Genomic DNA, 16298 nt, shown 5'->3' on the forward strand with positions numbered 1-16298 from the left:
TGACGTCTGACTTGTGTCCATTCATTCTTTTGAATAGAGACTGTCCAGTTTGGCCAATGTACATGGCAGAAGGACATTGCTGACACATGATGGCATATATCACATTGGTAGATGTGCAGGTGAACGAGCCTCTGATAGTGTGGCTGATGTGGTTAGGTTCTACAATGGTGTCCCCTGAATAGATATGGGGACAGAGTTGGCAACGGGCTTTGTTGCAAGGATAGGTTCCTGGGTTATTCTGCGCTACCAGCACTCCTAGCTATCATTAAACCATTAAATTAGGCTTGAATAAAGACTGGGAGTGGATGGGTCATCACACAAAGTAAAACTATTTCCCCATGTTTATCTCCCACCTCACTGTTCCTGACAACTTCTTGTCCATTTGCAGCAGCTGACCATTTTGATTACCACTACAAAAACTTTTTTTTCTCTCCTGCTGGTAATAGCTCACCTTAACTGATCAGTCTTGTGTGTGTGTGTGTGTGTGTGTGTATCTTCCTACTGTATTTTCCACTGCATGCATCCAGTGAAGTGGGCTGTAGCTCATGAAAGCTTATGGTTAAATAAATCTGTTAATCTTTAAGGTGACCCAAGTACTTGTGTTCCTATAATTTTTTGGCACCCCAGTGATATTTTAGAAGTGGCAGCATATGCTCCCTAGATTGAAGTCCCTCCTGATCATAGAAGTATTTTAATATATTTTATATATTTTTATTTAAGGAGTTTCACGTACTGTTTCTATGTCTGATTTGGTGGTCAATGACAGATCTCCTGCCTACACCCCATCTTGCGATTTATCAGGTAGAAGGAACATATTTTAGGGTCTATCTTTAATTGTCAATAACTAAACCATGTAATGGCATCCTTGATGCACTACCACCACCCCTCTGCTTCTGCTTACTCTTTCCTAAATAGTTTATACAGTTATTTTAACATTCCAGTGATTCTTGGTATGGATACTAGTAGGCAAAACTTCTTGGTGGGGAGGTCTAGCTTAACTTGTAAAATAACTTTCTGCATGGAAAGGCAAGCTGTTGCTGTGGCTCCCAGTTTATTTTCCAACTGGATACCTGAAGCAAGCGTTCTGGGATGACTGAGGAGGCAGTACTTGCTACTCAGCTTTCTGGATTCATCAGTAATCTCTCTGGAGTCCAGGGAGATTACTGATGAACTAGGGAAGCTGAATAGCGCATACCACCTCGTCAGCCACCCTGCGTGGGGCATAATAAAACACAAATTTTCCTCTAAAAATCTGCAACTGGGGGTCTGGCTGCATATTATACCCACTCTCCATGTTAGAATTGTTTATTCATGTGTCTTAGGGGAGTTTGAAGTTGAGTTATCTGAAATGCTTTGGATAATCAAAGTAGTTTTTAATGTAGTAGACATAGAATGATGGGAGGTCCCTACTCTAGTAGGTGTTCAAGTTAATGATTGATTGTTGTACTGTATTTTCCATTCTTAGTAAGAGACCCTCATGATATTTGCCGCACATTTAACATTGCATGGACCATTGGTTCTCTTCAGTGACATTTTGGGATGAAAAATGTTAGTGAACAAAATGAAAAAAAGTGCCATAATTAAATGCAGGATTGCTTTTTGGGTAGGGATTTGTTTTGTCACATGAACCGAGGTATTCCTTATAGGATGGGACAACTGGAGACAAAGAATTGAAACTACTTTAATCATAGTCTACAAAGTCTGAGTGGAAAGGAAGGACAAAGTTTTGCTGGCACAGCTATGTCTGCTGGTAGTGTGAAAAAATTACATAGCTATGTTGGCAAAACCCTCAGTGTAGACACCACAATACCAACAGTGTGTTTCTTTCGGCTTAGCTGGTGTTAGTCTGGCATGTGGCGTAGCTATGCCAGCAGAAGAACAGCTCCTGTCTGCTTATTCTGCGCCTCTTCTACACAGCTCTACTGGAATAACTGTGTTGTGAAGGGCTTTGTAGTTTGGACAAGCCGTAAGTCCTCTGTTGTCCCATAACTATATATGAACTAAAAGCAGCAAAGAGTCCTGTGGCACCTTATAGACGAACAGACGTTTTGGAGCATGAGCTTTTGTGGGTGAATACCCACTTCGTTGGATGCATCAGATCCAGACTAACACGGCTACCCCTCTGATACTATGACCTAAAAGACACTATAATAGAGAAGGCATGGAATGAGTTTAAGGACTGCATGTTACTGATTTTTCTTTTTTTAGCCTTTGCTGCTTGAAAGCAGGAGTTGACATTCTTACATAAAGAATTACTGGGTGGATGGATAATGAACGACTGACAAAACCAATGCCAGATTTTTCTTACTGGGAAGGAATCCTGCTTTCTGTTACCTGTAGTTGTAACAGCTTTAAGGTATTGTATTAAGCTCTGTGAAGCACTGTTACAACCAATTACATGTAAACAATTCTGCCTTTGTTTTTCAGGTGATAATGACAGTAATAGAAGCAGAGGATTTGGAAGCAAAGGTCAGCTTCTTATGTATTGGTTATACAAAGATTGTGTGTATTAACTAGTAATTGAAAGGAAGGGGATGGAGTCAGGAAGTTTGTCGTGTATTCCTAGCTCTGATACTCATTTTCTTTGTCAACTTGGGCAAATCATATGTCACTCCATGCCTCATTTTCCTCGTTTATAAATGGGATAATATCTATCTTGAGAGACCTGAGATTTATTTTATCATTTTTTGGAAAGTGCTTGTGAGCTTCTTAAATGCAGAAAAATAAAAATATTAAGATGCATTTGCTAGAGTTTAGCAGAAGCATCTTAAAGTGACATTGTCAAGTTACATTTCACTGGTGTCTTAAATTTCCTTGTCCACTTTGTACTAAAAAACTTTGTTAAAACTGAAACATTTTTCAAAAAGGTAAATTTACTTTTCACTCTTACTTATTTACTATTGCATTTCGCTCATCTTGGATAATGAAAATATAGTAACCAGTTTGATTTCTAATCAGTTCAGTCCATTTCTGTTTTAGGTTTTCAAACACTAGACCAGTGTTCGCAATGTGGCTGCAGTGTTTGGGGTGCAGGCAGGGCAAACTAGCTATTTAATAGATTAAGATACTACGCTAAAAGTACAGGGTACTGTGTATATGCTTAATCTCTAGTCCTGGCTGTCATCCATCTTTTTCCTTCCATCAAACCATTAGGATTAGCCGCTGTATGTAATTTAAAAAAGGTATGATTCTTAGTTCTCCAAATGTTGTTTAGTTTTGTCCATCAAGATTCCTTCAGAATTTAACTTTTTGGCTAGTCACTAATCCCACTGACAAAGGAATATAGACTGCTTTCCAAAGAGGCATAGGATAGTTTTAGTATCTCAAGCATACTAGATCATTTTGTCACTAGCAACTATGGAACACTGTTTCGTTTTTTGTTTTTAGAACTTGCTGGAATTCCTTTATTTACCTTTTAAGAAAGAGATTTCTAATGGTTCTTGCTCATGTCCGTTCCAATGTAGGCATGCGTGCGTTGTGTGCACCATCGCCGGAAGACTTTTTTTTTTTCCCCCTAGTGCTATCTGTTGGGTCAGCTCTTGGAGTGTCGCCTCCGTGGTGCGGTATATAGGCAACTACTAGCCCATCCCCTCCTGAATTCCTTCTTTCCATCTGTGGTGGTCACTGGAACACTCCTATCTCTTACTCAGAAAGTGATCCCCATAGTGGTAGTCTTCCTGTAAATAGATAGTAGATAAGTGTAACTAGTTTGTTAGCATAAATATAATGATAGATAGTTGGTAAGCACCTGCCCAGGACTCGGTCCCAGGGCTTCAAACTGTGTGCAGTGTGCTGCAAGCACATGCCAGTCAGTGGCCCTCACAAGAGCTGTTTAAAGTGCCTGGGAGATGGTCATATTCAGGGTAAGTGCCAGATCTGTAGGAACTTCAGTTGATCATCTTTCTTTTTTGGTCCTTGGTCTGAAGCTCCTACTTACGGAGGCAGCACTCAGTCCCGTTTCAGAGTAGCAACTGGACCAGGTACCAAGCACCTTTTGTACCAGGAATGTGCAGGTATCTGTTTGGGACACCAGCATGGCTTGGGTTCCCCAGTACCATCGTCCTGGCACTGGCATGCTTCTCAGGCACTGACGACTTGGCACCTATCCCCATCACCAGTGCTGAAGAAGTGATCAGAAAAGTCGGATTGGGGACATTCCCCCTTGTGAGAAACTCCTGAGTGTGTGTGATCTGTGGCAGACCACTCTCCATTTGGAGGCAGCTCAACCAGCACCATTGAGTCCGGCACCAAGAGGCTCCTCACATAGGGTGAGCTAAGAAGTGGACACGACCCTGGCAGCACCCTTGACACTAGAGGCATACGAGGAGGCACAAAACCTTTTCACTCTCCAGGCACTGCTGTCCCCAAGCTGAGGGCTGCAGGGAATAAACCAGGCACCACTGGTTGTGGCCACAAAAGGGCAAGGACCAGCCCTGAGTAAGCCTGCAATGATGGTAGGACACTGCTCTCCATTCTGCTTATCATCGGGAGAGTTGGCACGGAGACCACACTCACCACAGCGACGTGGCATCCCACCTAGACACTGGTCACACTCCTGGCACCTGTCATAGTCCAGGCGCTGATCACAATCTCCATGCCGCTCTTTGCCATGACACTGCTCACTGTCTGCACCACTTGTTGTTGAGACACTGCTCTACATCACGGCAAAGCTCCCCATGGTGGCACCATTATTCATTGTAGCACCACTCTCCTCAGAGACGTCGCTCAGCACCACAGGGCATGGCACCACCCTGGTCATCTAGGGATGGGTCCTCTGGCTCAGAATCGCAGGCAGAGTTGTATGCCTCATGAGGAACTGGATCCAGAGTGGATCACAGATGCTGTGCGGGCAGGACCCAGGAACTTGTCCCAACAGGGTGGGGTCTGGCCAATGGCAGATGCCTCCTCAGTGGCGAGTGTAGACCCCTTGGCCGCAAGTGGTCCAGGTCTTCCACAGAGTGATGCTGTCTTTCGGCACCCTGAGAGGGGAGGGTGCCCCCTCTGTTCCCTTCTGAAAGAGGATCGGTCCCTGTGGAGAAAAGTGTACTCCACAGGCAGCCTTCATTTTAGAATTGCTAACCACCAGGCCCTGTTTAACTGTTACGATTTTAATTCTGGTTGGCTATCCAGAAGTTCAAAGAGCTCTTGCTAGCTGATTCTAGGGAGGAATTTGGGACCTTGGCTGAAGAGGGCAGAGCAATAACCAAGGCGTCCCTACAGGTAGCTCTAGATGCCATGGATGTGGCGGCCTGGGCAAGGGCCATGGGCGTGGTAATGAGGAGGAGCTCCTGGCTACAGTTGTCGGGCCTCACTCATGAGGTCCAACAAATGCTTCAGGGCCTCCCATTTGAGGGGCAGTCCTTGTTTTCAGAACAATCGACTCCCGGCTCCACAGCCTCAAGGATAACCTTGTAATCATTGGGTCTCCCCTCCCCATCCTGGAAACATTTTAAGCCGCAGCCTATGGGCAGGATTTTGGGCAAAGGAGGCATAGGTGTTTCAGAAAGAGACAGAGCCCTCACTCCTCAACAGCCTCAACATCTGCACTCACGAGATAATCATCGGGCAACAGACAAAACTTTTAATGATGCGCCCAAGGATGATGTACCATCTCATACCTGTATGGTTTTGGACTGTTCGTTCCAATTTTACTGGGTGTGGGCCAACATCATGTCTGGTGGATTGGTGCTCCTCATGGTAGAAGGGTGACACACCTTGCAGTTTCTCCTCCCCTCCTTCCCACTCCCCATCCCTCTTCATGTACCCTTCTCACAAAAATCTGGCCCAAGAGGTGCAGTTACTCCTAAGGGCGGGAGCAGTACAGGAGGTAACCACAGTGATAAGAGGCAAGGGGGTTTATTCCTGCTATTTCCTGATCCCAAAATCCAGCAGGGATCTCAGACCCTATCCTAGTCCTCAGGAACCCCTCAACAAGTTCTTGAAGAAGCTGAAGTTCTGCATGGTCTCTCTGGCTGCAATTATTCCTTCCCTAGATCCAGGGGACTGGTATGCCGTCCTTGACTTGAAAGATGAATATTTTTATACAGCCATCTTCCAGCGGTACAGAAGATACCTTGGGTTTGTAGTAAATCAGGACCACTCTCAGTTCAAGGTTCTGTTCTTCGCCCTATTGGTGGCTTAGAGAGCCTTCACAAAATATATGGCAATGGTGGCGGCCTTCCTCAGAAGGAAAGGGGTGCAGGTCTACCCATAATTGGGCAACTGGTTGGTGAGAGGTCAATCCAGGAAGTTAGTTGAACAGCACGTGCAGATTGTACAATTCACTTTCGAGAATCTGAGCACAAGTCCATGCTCACGCCCATATAGAGGATGTCCTCGATGGAAACCAGGTAAGAGCCTCCTTGCCAAAAAGGTGCTTCAGGACCATTTCAACGCTCATTCAAGGCCTGCTAGCATGCCCCACCACCAGGGCAAGAAACTGCCGAAAACTCCTTGGGCATATGACCTCTTGCACCTATATAGTGCAGCATGCATGCCTCTGACTCTGCCCTCTACAGCTGTGGCTGGCATTGGTGTACATACCAGGGCGTCACCCGCTAGACAATGTGCTTACTCTTTCGCAAGCGACGCAAGATGTCCTTCAGTGGTGGCTAAATCAAGATATAGTATGTGCAGGGCCTGTACCGTCAATAGAACCGGTCACGGATGCTGAGGCATCCATGGGGAACCCACCTGGAGCCCCTTGGGACACAAGGTCTGTGAGCACCAGAGGAGGTACACCTACTTATCAAAGTCCAGGAACTAAGGGCAGCGTGCCTTGCCTTCCAGGTGTTCTGCCGCAAGCTCCGGGGCAAGTCTGTATCGGTCCTCGCAGACAACACCATGGCAATGTTCTGTATAAACAAGCAAGGGACGGAAGCCTGATCATCTACCTTATGCCTCGAGGCATTGAGACTTTGGGACTACTGCTTAGCCCACTCCATTCACCTGGAGGCTGCTTATCTTCCGTGCTCGCAGAAATTAGCTCTTAGTTCTTAGAGGGCTTGGAGCGCCTGTATCCACAGGTATGCCAAACTCTGCCCCCCAGGATCTCAACTTGGCCCTATCACAACTGACAGGGTCACTGTTAGAGCTGCTAGCAACATGTCACTTCATTTATTTGTCCTGGAAGACCATCTTTCTGGTGGCTATCACCTCAAAGGGTCTTGGAGATCTGAGCCCTCATCTCCGAGCCCCCTTACATAGTCATCTTTGGGGACAAAGTGCAGTTGCGGCTGCACTCCTCATTCCTTCCAAAAGTGGTCTCCAATTTCCACAACAGTCTGGACGTCTTTCTCTGTCTTCCATCCTAAGACCCATACAGCTAACCACGAACAGAAGCTGCACTCTTTGGATTTTAGAGGTGCTTTGCCTTTTTACATAGGACCAAACCCTTTCAAAAATCCACCCAGTTATTTCTGTCTGTTGCAGAAAGGATGAAGGCCAGCCCAATCTCAGAGATTTTACTCCTGGATGAAGTCCTGCATGAGCATGTGCTATGAGCTGGGAAAAGTGCCTCCTCCATGTTTAACGGGACACTCCACGCGGTCACAGGCCTCATCAGTGGCATTCATGGCCCACGTTCCAATTGTAGACATCTGCAGGGAGGCCATCTGGTCATCTAGTCATATGTTTACGGCACACTACACCCTTACTCAGCAGGCAAAGAATGATGCAACCTTCAGTGCAACGGTCTTCCAGTCCATGTCTCACAGAAACTCTTACCCCACTACCTGAGTGTTTGCTTGGGAGTCCCCTGTATTGGAATGGAGATGAGCACGCACTCGAAGAAAAAACAATTATTAACATTTCCGTAACTTGTTCTTTTAGATGTTTGGTTATGTCCATTCCACAACCCACCTTCCTGCCTTTCAGTTCCTTCTTGCCGGCAACTTCGACAGAGGAGGGGGCGGGCCAACAGGTGCCTATATACTGGGCCATAGAGGCGCCACTCCAGGAGGCACCAGAGCCCACCTGACAAGATACTAGGGTGGGGGGGAGTCTTCCAGCAATGGTGAACGTAACGTGCGCACGCCTATATTGGAATGGACATGAGCAACACGTTGTTGAAGAACAGTTAGGAAAGGTTAGTAACCATTTTTTTATGGCTTGTGTGTATATATAAAAGCTTTTTCTACAAATTCTAAATTTGTGCTAAGCTGGACATCATACTTTCTGTTTTTAAAATGTTCAATTGAAAAAATAAGGGCTTGTGGATGGATCAGAGTATTCTATTTTTTTAATCTGTATCTTAAATTTCACTTTGATTGTGATAGTTTCTTGGGAAGAGCCCAGAATTTTACCGTAAGCAACATAAGTGTCCTAGTAGGTAAGTTTTTGAGCTCCTCACCCTCGAGACCATGAGACAAAAGCAGACTATTACCTACAGTCTTAGAATTTTTAGATTAATAGCTGCCTTGAGCAGGGTGGATTAGATTTAATCATGGTTTTCTACATAAAAGTGATTCTTGTTGGTTGTTATAACCTTAATACTGTGATACAGCATGGCCAGAGGGCAGCATATGAGTGTTAGCAGGGGGCCTTATTCCCTGCCAAGGGAGGAAGGTTTGCTTTAGATTAACTAGAACAGCTGTGGCCAGTTAGAGCACCTGACTCCAGTTAGAGCACCTGACTCCAGTCATGGGATATAAACCCCTGCTTCAGTCAGACAGGGGGTGGTAGTTGAAGGAGAAAGGTTGGATTGGAGCAGAGTGCAGATTGCAGAAGAGAAGAGTTTGTCCAGAGAGAAATAGAAGGTTTGGAGGAGTGCTGCGGTGGATTGGGAAGCCCAACAGAAACCCTAGGTAAGGGGCACCAGGCTTGTATAGAAGAGAGGCGAGAAGCCCTTCACAAGCTGACGGGTATGAGAGGGAAGTAACCCAGGGGAAGAAACCGCTAGTCAAGTGGTTCACCACAACCCCAGGGCCCCTGGGTTGGGACCTGGAGTAGAGGGCGGGCCCAGGTCCCTCCCTCTCCACTCCCCTCCTCCAAGGACACTAGGGGAGTGATTAAGAACTGGTTCAGAGGCAAGCAATATCGCCCTGAACCTACCCCAGAGAAGAGAGAGCGCGAGACCCAGAGAACAATACCGGCAATTTGCCACAATACATATTCTTCACAACTCAGAGATAGATGTAGGTTTCATTTTTAGAAGGTACACATGATACATTTTTAAACAGTGATTTGTTTTGAGAACTTTTAAGATCAGTTTTACAGCTATATCAGAAAATGAATGATTGGTTATTTCATTTATCCAAGGTAATTTGAAGCAGATATTTATGAAGTCATTGAGAGGTGAACTATCTCCAGTTCAACAGGTTAATCATTAACCTTTTGAAGGATTGTCTTATCATGCTGTATTAGGAGGAGAACATCACCAGACAGACATTTAAATTGTTTTATTTAAAATTAACTAAAACAACATTAAGTATTCTGGATTTTTTTCTTCATCAGAAAACAAAATATTTTAACAAAACAAGCATATGTCCCTCACTTCTCACATTTATGTCCAGACTTCTCCTTGTCCAGATCTGTTCCACCCCCAACAATCTTCTATTCAATGAACTTTTTGAAACTTTCTACTTTTAGAGAGTATGTCTACACTACGGGATTATTCCGATTTTACAGAAACCGTTCTTTTAAAACAGATTGTATAAAGTTGAGTGCACACGTCCACACTAAGCACATTAATTCGGCGGTGTGCGTCCATTACTGAGGCGAGTGTCCATTTCCGGAGCGTTGCACTGTGGGTAGCTATCCCATAGCTGTCCCATAGTTCCCACGGTCTCCCCTGCCCATTGGAATGCTGGGTTGAGATCCCAGTACCTGATGGAGCAAAAAACATTGTCGCGGGTGGTCCTGGTACAGCGTCACCCTTCCCTCTGTGCAAGTAGCAGACAACCATTTTGCGCCTTTTTTCCTGGGTGAACTGTGCAGACGTTCATAGCACGGCAAGCATGGACCCTGCTCTGCTCAAGACAGCAGTCATGGATGTTGTAAACATCTTGTGCAGTCTATGCTGAACGAGGACTTGCAAAACCAGGCGAGGAGGCGGCGGCTATGGCAGCGCGGTGATGAGAGTGATGAGGACATGGACACAGAATTCTCTCAAACCGGGGCCCCTGCGGTTTGGAGATCATGCTGGTAATGGGGCAAGTTCTAGCCATGGAATGCCGATTTTGGGCCTCGGAAACAAGCACAGACTGGTGGGACTGAATAGTGTTGCAGCTGTGGGATGATTCCCAGTAGCTGTGAAACTTTCACATGCGTAAGGGCACTTTCATGCAACTTTGTGGTTTTGCTTTCCCCTGTCCTGAAACGCCAGAATACGAAGATGAGAGCAGCCCTCACAGTTGAGAAGCGAGTGGCGATAGTCCTCTGGAAGCTTGCAACACCAGATAGCTACTGGTCATTCGGGAATCAATTTGGAGTGGGCAAATCTACTGTGGGGCTGCTGTGATGGAAGTAGCCAAAGCAATCATTAACCTGCTGCTATGAAAGGTTGTGTCTCTGGGAAATGTGCAGGTCATAGTGGATGGCTTTGCTGCAATGGGATTTCCTAACTGTGTGGTGGGGCGACAGATGGAACCCATATCCTTATCTTGGCACCAGGGCACCCAGTACATAAACCGAAAGGGGGACTTTTCCATGATGCTGCAAGCACTGGTGGATCACAAGGGACGTTTCACCAACATTCACGTGGGATGGCCGGGAAGGGTTCATGACGCTCGCGTCTTCAGGAGCACTACTCTAGTTTAAACGGCTGCAGCAAGGGAATTACTTCCCAGACCAGAAATTAACAGTTGGGGATGTTGAAATGCCTGTAGTTATCCTGGGGGACCCAGCCTACCTCTTGATGCCATGGCTCATGAAACCATACACAGGCAGCCTGGACAGTAGTCAGGAGTTGTTCAGCTACAGGCTGAGCAAGTGCGGAATGATGATAGAATGTGCATTTGGCCATTTAAAGGCGCGCTGGCGCACATTACTGACTCGCTGAGACCTCATCCAAACAATGTCCCCTTTGTTATTGCTGCTCGCTGCGTGCTCCACAATCCCTGTGAGAGTCAGGGGGAGACCTTTATGGCGGGGTGGGAGACTGAAGCAAATCACCTCGCCGCTCATTACGCGCAGCCAGACACCAGGGCAATTAGAAGAGCACACCAGGAAGCGGTGCGCATCAGAGAGGCTTTGAAAACCAGTTTCATCACAGGCCAGGGTACGGTGTGACTGCTGTATTTGTTTCTCCTTGATGAACCTGCCTCCACTCCTGATTGACTCATTCCCTGTAAGCCATCTGCCCTCCCTTGCTTGCTTCCTAAGGAAATAAAGTCACTCTCGTTTAAAAATCACGTATTCTTTTTTAATTATTAAAAGAGGGAGAACTGACAAGGTAGCCTGGGTGGGATTTGGGCAGAGGATAGGAGGGAAGGAAAAGGCCACTAAAAAAAATTCAAAATAATAACAGCCTTTTGGTTGGGCTGTTCCCTGGGGTGGAATGGGTGCGTGCACGGAGCCTCCCCCCACACGTTCTTAGTCGTCTGGTGGGTGAAGAGGCTAAGGAACATGGTGAGGGGGCAAGATGGTTATACAGGGGCTGCAGTGGCACTCTGATCCTGCTGCCATTCCTGAAGCTCCACCAGATGCCGGAGCATGTCAGTTTGATCACGCAGCAGTCCCAGAGTTGCATCCCGACACTTCATATCTTCCTGCCGCCACCTCTCATCTCGAGCGTCTCTCCTGTCCTCACATTGGTCCCTCCTGTCCTCATGGTCACGGGCATCTTTCCTGTACTTTGCTACCACGTCCTTCCACTCATGCAGATGAGCTCTTTCATTGCAGGTCACTTCCATGATTTCCGAGAACATTTCTTCTCATGTCTTTTTTTTTTCCGCCGCCTTATCTGAGATAGCCTTCGAGACGGAGGAGGGAGACTTGAAAAATTTGCAGCTGCAGGAAGGAGGGAAAAAAAGAGAAGTATTTAAAATGATACATTTTATAGAACAATGGTTATCCTCTTTCACGGTGAACAACACTATTTAGCTTACATAGCACATGTGATCTCACTACAAGGTCGCATTTTGCATCTTAATATTTAGTGCCTGCGGCTTTGGTGTTAGAGATCACAGGCACAGGTCCGGGCAGCAGAATTCGGCTTGCATGCGGCTATGGTAAGCCATTGTCTGTTGTCTTCTGCAGCCTTCGTATATCCAGCGGTCTCCTTTCCCAAATAGCAAGCAAAGCCTGTTGAGTCCTGGTGTGTTTTCCTGTTAACGTGCAGCACCAGAACCGCCCCTTTCCAATACTCTGGGATAATCGGTTTACCTCTTCCCCCCACTGTGTGGCTGGTATCATGGAAGATTGCTGCTAGCCACCCTCCCCCCTACCGCGTGGCTGGTAGCAGGGAAGATCCCAGCTAGCCAAACATGAAAAAGCTCAGCGCCAATCCCCCCTGTCCCTCTGCTTGGCTAAATGCAAGGAAGGATTTCTTTTCAGCCACAGGCAAACAGCCCAACCATCTCTGTCCTCTTAATTAAATTCCCATATTTCAACCAGGTTACCATGAACGATATCACTCTCCTGAGATTAACACAGCGAGATAAAGAATGAGTGTTGCTTGAATGCCAGCAAACACCGAGACCATACGCAACTAGGTTTTGTCATGCAATGATGCCAGATTACTTGCTACATGCATGGCGTGGTCAAGTGTCCTACCATGAAGGACGGAATAATGCTGCCCTGCCCAGAAACCTTCTGCAAAGGCTTTTGGAGTACCTGCAGGAGAGCCTCATGGAGATGTCCCTGGAGGATTTCCGCTCCATCCCCAGATATGTTAACAGACTTTTACAGTAACTGTACTGGCCACGAATGCATCCCAACTCCTCAGGGCAAATTAATTATTAAAAACGCTTGCTTTTAAACCATGTTTTGTATTTACAAAGGTACACTTACCAGAGGTCCCTTCCATGGCTTCATTGTCTGGGATAGTGGCTTGGGAAGGCTGGGAGGGTACTTCTCTCAGGCTGAGAAAAAGCTCCTGACTGTTGGGGAGAAAAGAGTGCTGTGTGCTCTCTGCAAGTTCGTCGTCCTCTTCCTCCTCCTCATCTTCCCCGTCTGCAGAATCCTCAGGCAAGGCTAAGATTACCCCCACCTCGGAATCCACGGACGGGGTGGGGCAGTGGTAGTGAACCCCCCTAGAATTGCATGCAGCTCAGCATAGAAGCGACATGTTTGCAGTCCTGCCTCGGACCTTCCGTTTTCTGCTTTGGTTTTCTGCTTTCTGGTTTTCCTTAACTTTCACACGGCACTGTACTGAGTCCCTGGTGTGGCCTCTCTGCATCATGGCCTTGGAAATTTTTTCAAATGTTCTTTCATTCTGTCTTTTGGAACGGAGTTCTGTTAGCACGGAATCCTCTTCTCATATAGTGATCAGATCCAGTACCTCCCGTGTGGTCCATGCTGGAGCTCTTTTTCGATTCTCAGACTGCATAGTTACCTGTGCTGATCAGCTCTCCATGCTGGGCAAACAGGAAATGAAATTCAAAAGTTTGCAGGGCTTTTCCTGTCTCCATGGCCAGTGCATCTGAGTTCAGATTGCTGTCCAGAGCGGTCACAATGGTGCACTGTGGGATAGCTCCCGGAAGCCCATACCGTAGAATTGTGGCCACACTAACCCTATTCCGAAATGGCAATACCGATTTGAGCGCTACTCCCCTCGTCGGGGAGGAGTACAGATATCAATATTAAGACCCCTTTATATCAATATAAAGGGCTTCCTTGTGTGGACGGGTGCAGGGTTAATTCAGTTTAACGCTGCTAAATTCGGTATAAACCCATAGTGTAGACCAGGCTGGAGAAAGGTAAGGGCTTGATTGTGTGTACACAAATTTGCAGAGGGACAATAGAGTTAAGGTCTGTTTCTCACCTCTGTGTATATTTATTTACTTAAAAACAGTTTTGCTGTTAACAAACATGTTACCTCTGGAGACATAAATCCAGTTTGAGAACTGCAAAACTAAACATCTCTGATGGTATCTTGTAGACTAGCGCTGAGTCCTATTGGATAGATAGAAAGATTAACCTTAAATCTATATGGAAGCCTGTGGAACGCGATAAGATTGGGTCCCTAATCCATGAACTATTGGAACTCATTTACAAAACTTTTCTTAAACATTACGTTAATATATTGTCTCATACTATAGAATTCAAATTTATAATTGCTATTACATTATAGCTCAGATGGTTTTAATTAAGATCCATGAGGAGCTATCTTTAGAAAGGTTTTTTTCTCTCAAAAAGCATTTTATCAAAAATATCCAATTTTAAATAAAAAGTCAGGGTTTTTTTAAAAATCATTGATTTTTATCCACTCTGGCCTTGAGGTATCCAGAGACAGATTTTTACTTTCTGTGGTTTGTTTCCCCATTCTGGACTGTGTGGGTGATTCCTCACCTCTGGTCAAAGGATCAACATCTGGTCTCTTTTCTGACCATACTACCAAACTATCATTCATGCCTTCATGTTGCTGCTTGATTACTGCATCTCTCTCTCCTCTGGTCATCATCACTGCAACATTGCTCCTTCAGGTCTGATCAGACTGCTGCTGCCAGAATCCTTTCTCAGCTCAGTGCTTTGGTCAGGTCACTCTCTCTTATCCACTGTGTTAAAGTTTTGGTCCTTGTCTTCAGTAGCTTAGCTCACCTTACTTTCCTGATCCCTTAGCTCACTGTGTTTACTCTGCCAACTGTCCAGCTCTGTCACCCATTTATTTACTTCTACAAGGACCTAGAATCTTCCATGCTGTCCCTCAGGCATGTTTGTCTGTTGTGACTGTACTTTTAATTTTTGAAAAGCAGTAGAGCCTGAGAGAAGTGTTCGTTTATTTTGGAAATCAAAATAAAATAAATGTGACTCATTTTAACAGGAGGATACAGAGGTTACAACGAAGAAGTAATTGCAGGTTCAGGAAGAAGTAAGTAGATTCGCTATAAGGTAGCTTGTCAAGAATTCGGTATTTTTTTTATTGCCTGACTTTTCTATTTCTTTTTCCTAATCAATTTCTTTTCTACTTAAGGTTCTTGGAAATCACATGGCAAAACAGAAAATGGTGATAATCAAGGTAAATTAAGAAATTCATTGGGATACATGTGTGTAGGGTTACATATAAGGCAAGAAGATGCAACTTGTAAAGTTTGATTCTGATTTAGATTTCATTAATCTATAAATACAATTGAGTGACAGTGAACAGTACTAAGCAAATAGTATAAAAACATACTGTAAATGCCTCAATGTACACAGGGTGCCCATCTTGAAATTTATAATCTAAGGCAATCCACAGACTGGTTTTTTGTTCTGTTTTTTTAACTTTTCAAAACATTTCAGTTGCACAGAGTACCATGTGACCAGAATTTGGAATTGTCACATTAGTGCAAAGTTCTTGTGACATTTTTAAAGTATTATTTCTCTAGTTGTTAGATTAATAGGATTCACTTAAGTGTATTGAATTTACTTGAAAGACAGAAGGTCAGAAAGTTGCTGTACAGGATAGGTAAAGGTATTCCAGGCTTAAAAGACATCATGGAGAAATGCAGACACAAAGATGAGCATAGGAGTGATGCAAGATTTAGTAAAGTGAGATCCAGCAGGTCCTTGTGTCCTGGAAAGAGATCTAGGACACGTGTGGTGCTTGTTGCAACCTGTAAGAAAATCAGACTTGCCCATAAAGAGTTCTCCAACCATTCAAGGAAGACAGATGATCCTTGCTGGAGATTCTACTCAGAAGAAAAGAGTAGAACATTCTGCAAGCTACAAACAGACAACTGGACAATGTGCTGCTTTCCTGAAGCCAAGACTAAAGACATTGCTCTTACATTGGGTAGGCTTCTGAAGTTGACGGGCAAGGATCCACTGATGCTGGGTCACACTGGCACAAATGACACTTCATCACAGGATATCTTACAGATAGTAGATGACTTCAGGGAACTCTGAAGCATGCTGAAGAAAGAAGTCTAAGGCATCTTCTCTGAGATCCTTCCTGTCCCATGATCAAAGGAAGACATAAGGCAGAAGTTCTTCTTGAGTAGCCCCCCCTAGGGATGCTGCATGTGCCTCTTGATCCCCCAATAGGAAATTTCTAGCCAGCAGTTTTCATTTGGCCCATGCACAGTTGTCATAAGTAGATAGGTAAGGTAAGGGTTAATTTTCTTTTGCCTGTAAAAGGTGAACAAAGGGAACTAAACACCTGACCAGAGGACCAATCAGAGAACTGGATTTTTTAAAAGTCAGGGGCGGGAATTGTG

The 16298-nt window shown here is 45.2% G+C and overlaps 1 protein-coding gene across 1 annotated transcript in view; it reads left to right on the forward strand.

Annotated features, from left to right (window-relative positions):
- The window catches only part of DDX4 (DEAD-box helicase 4), a 116003-nt gene that overhangs the window by 59037 nt on the left and 40668 nt on the right, over nucleotides 1-16298 (forward strand). Inside the window, exons 9-11 of the mRNA XM_032769030.2 lie at nucleotides 2428-2469; nucleotides 14924-14971; nucleotides 15074-15118. Coding sequence (XP_032624921.1) covers nucleotides 2428-2469; nucleotides 14924-14971; nucleotides 15074-15118 — 135 coding nt within the window. The remainder of the gene's footprint in view (nucleotides 1-2427; nucleotides 2470-14923; nucleotides 14972-15073; nucleotides 15119-16298) is intronic.

Source organism: Chelonoidis abingdonii, chromosome 6 (assembly GCF_003597395.2).
Source record: "Chelonoidis abingdonii isolate Lonesome George chromosome 6, CheloAbing_2.0, whole genome shotgun sequence".
Classification (NCBI taxonomy): Eukaryota; Metazoa; Chordata; order Testudines; family Testudinidae; genus Chelonoidis; species Chelonoidis abingdonii.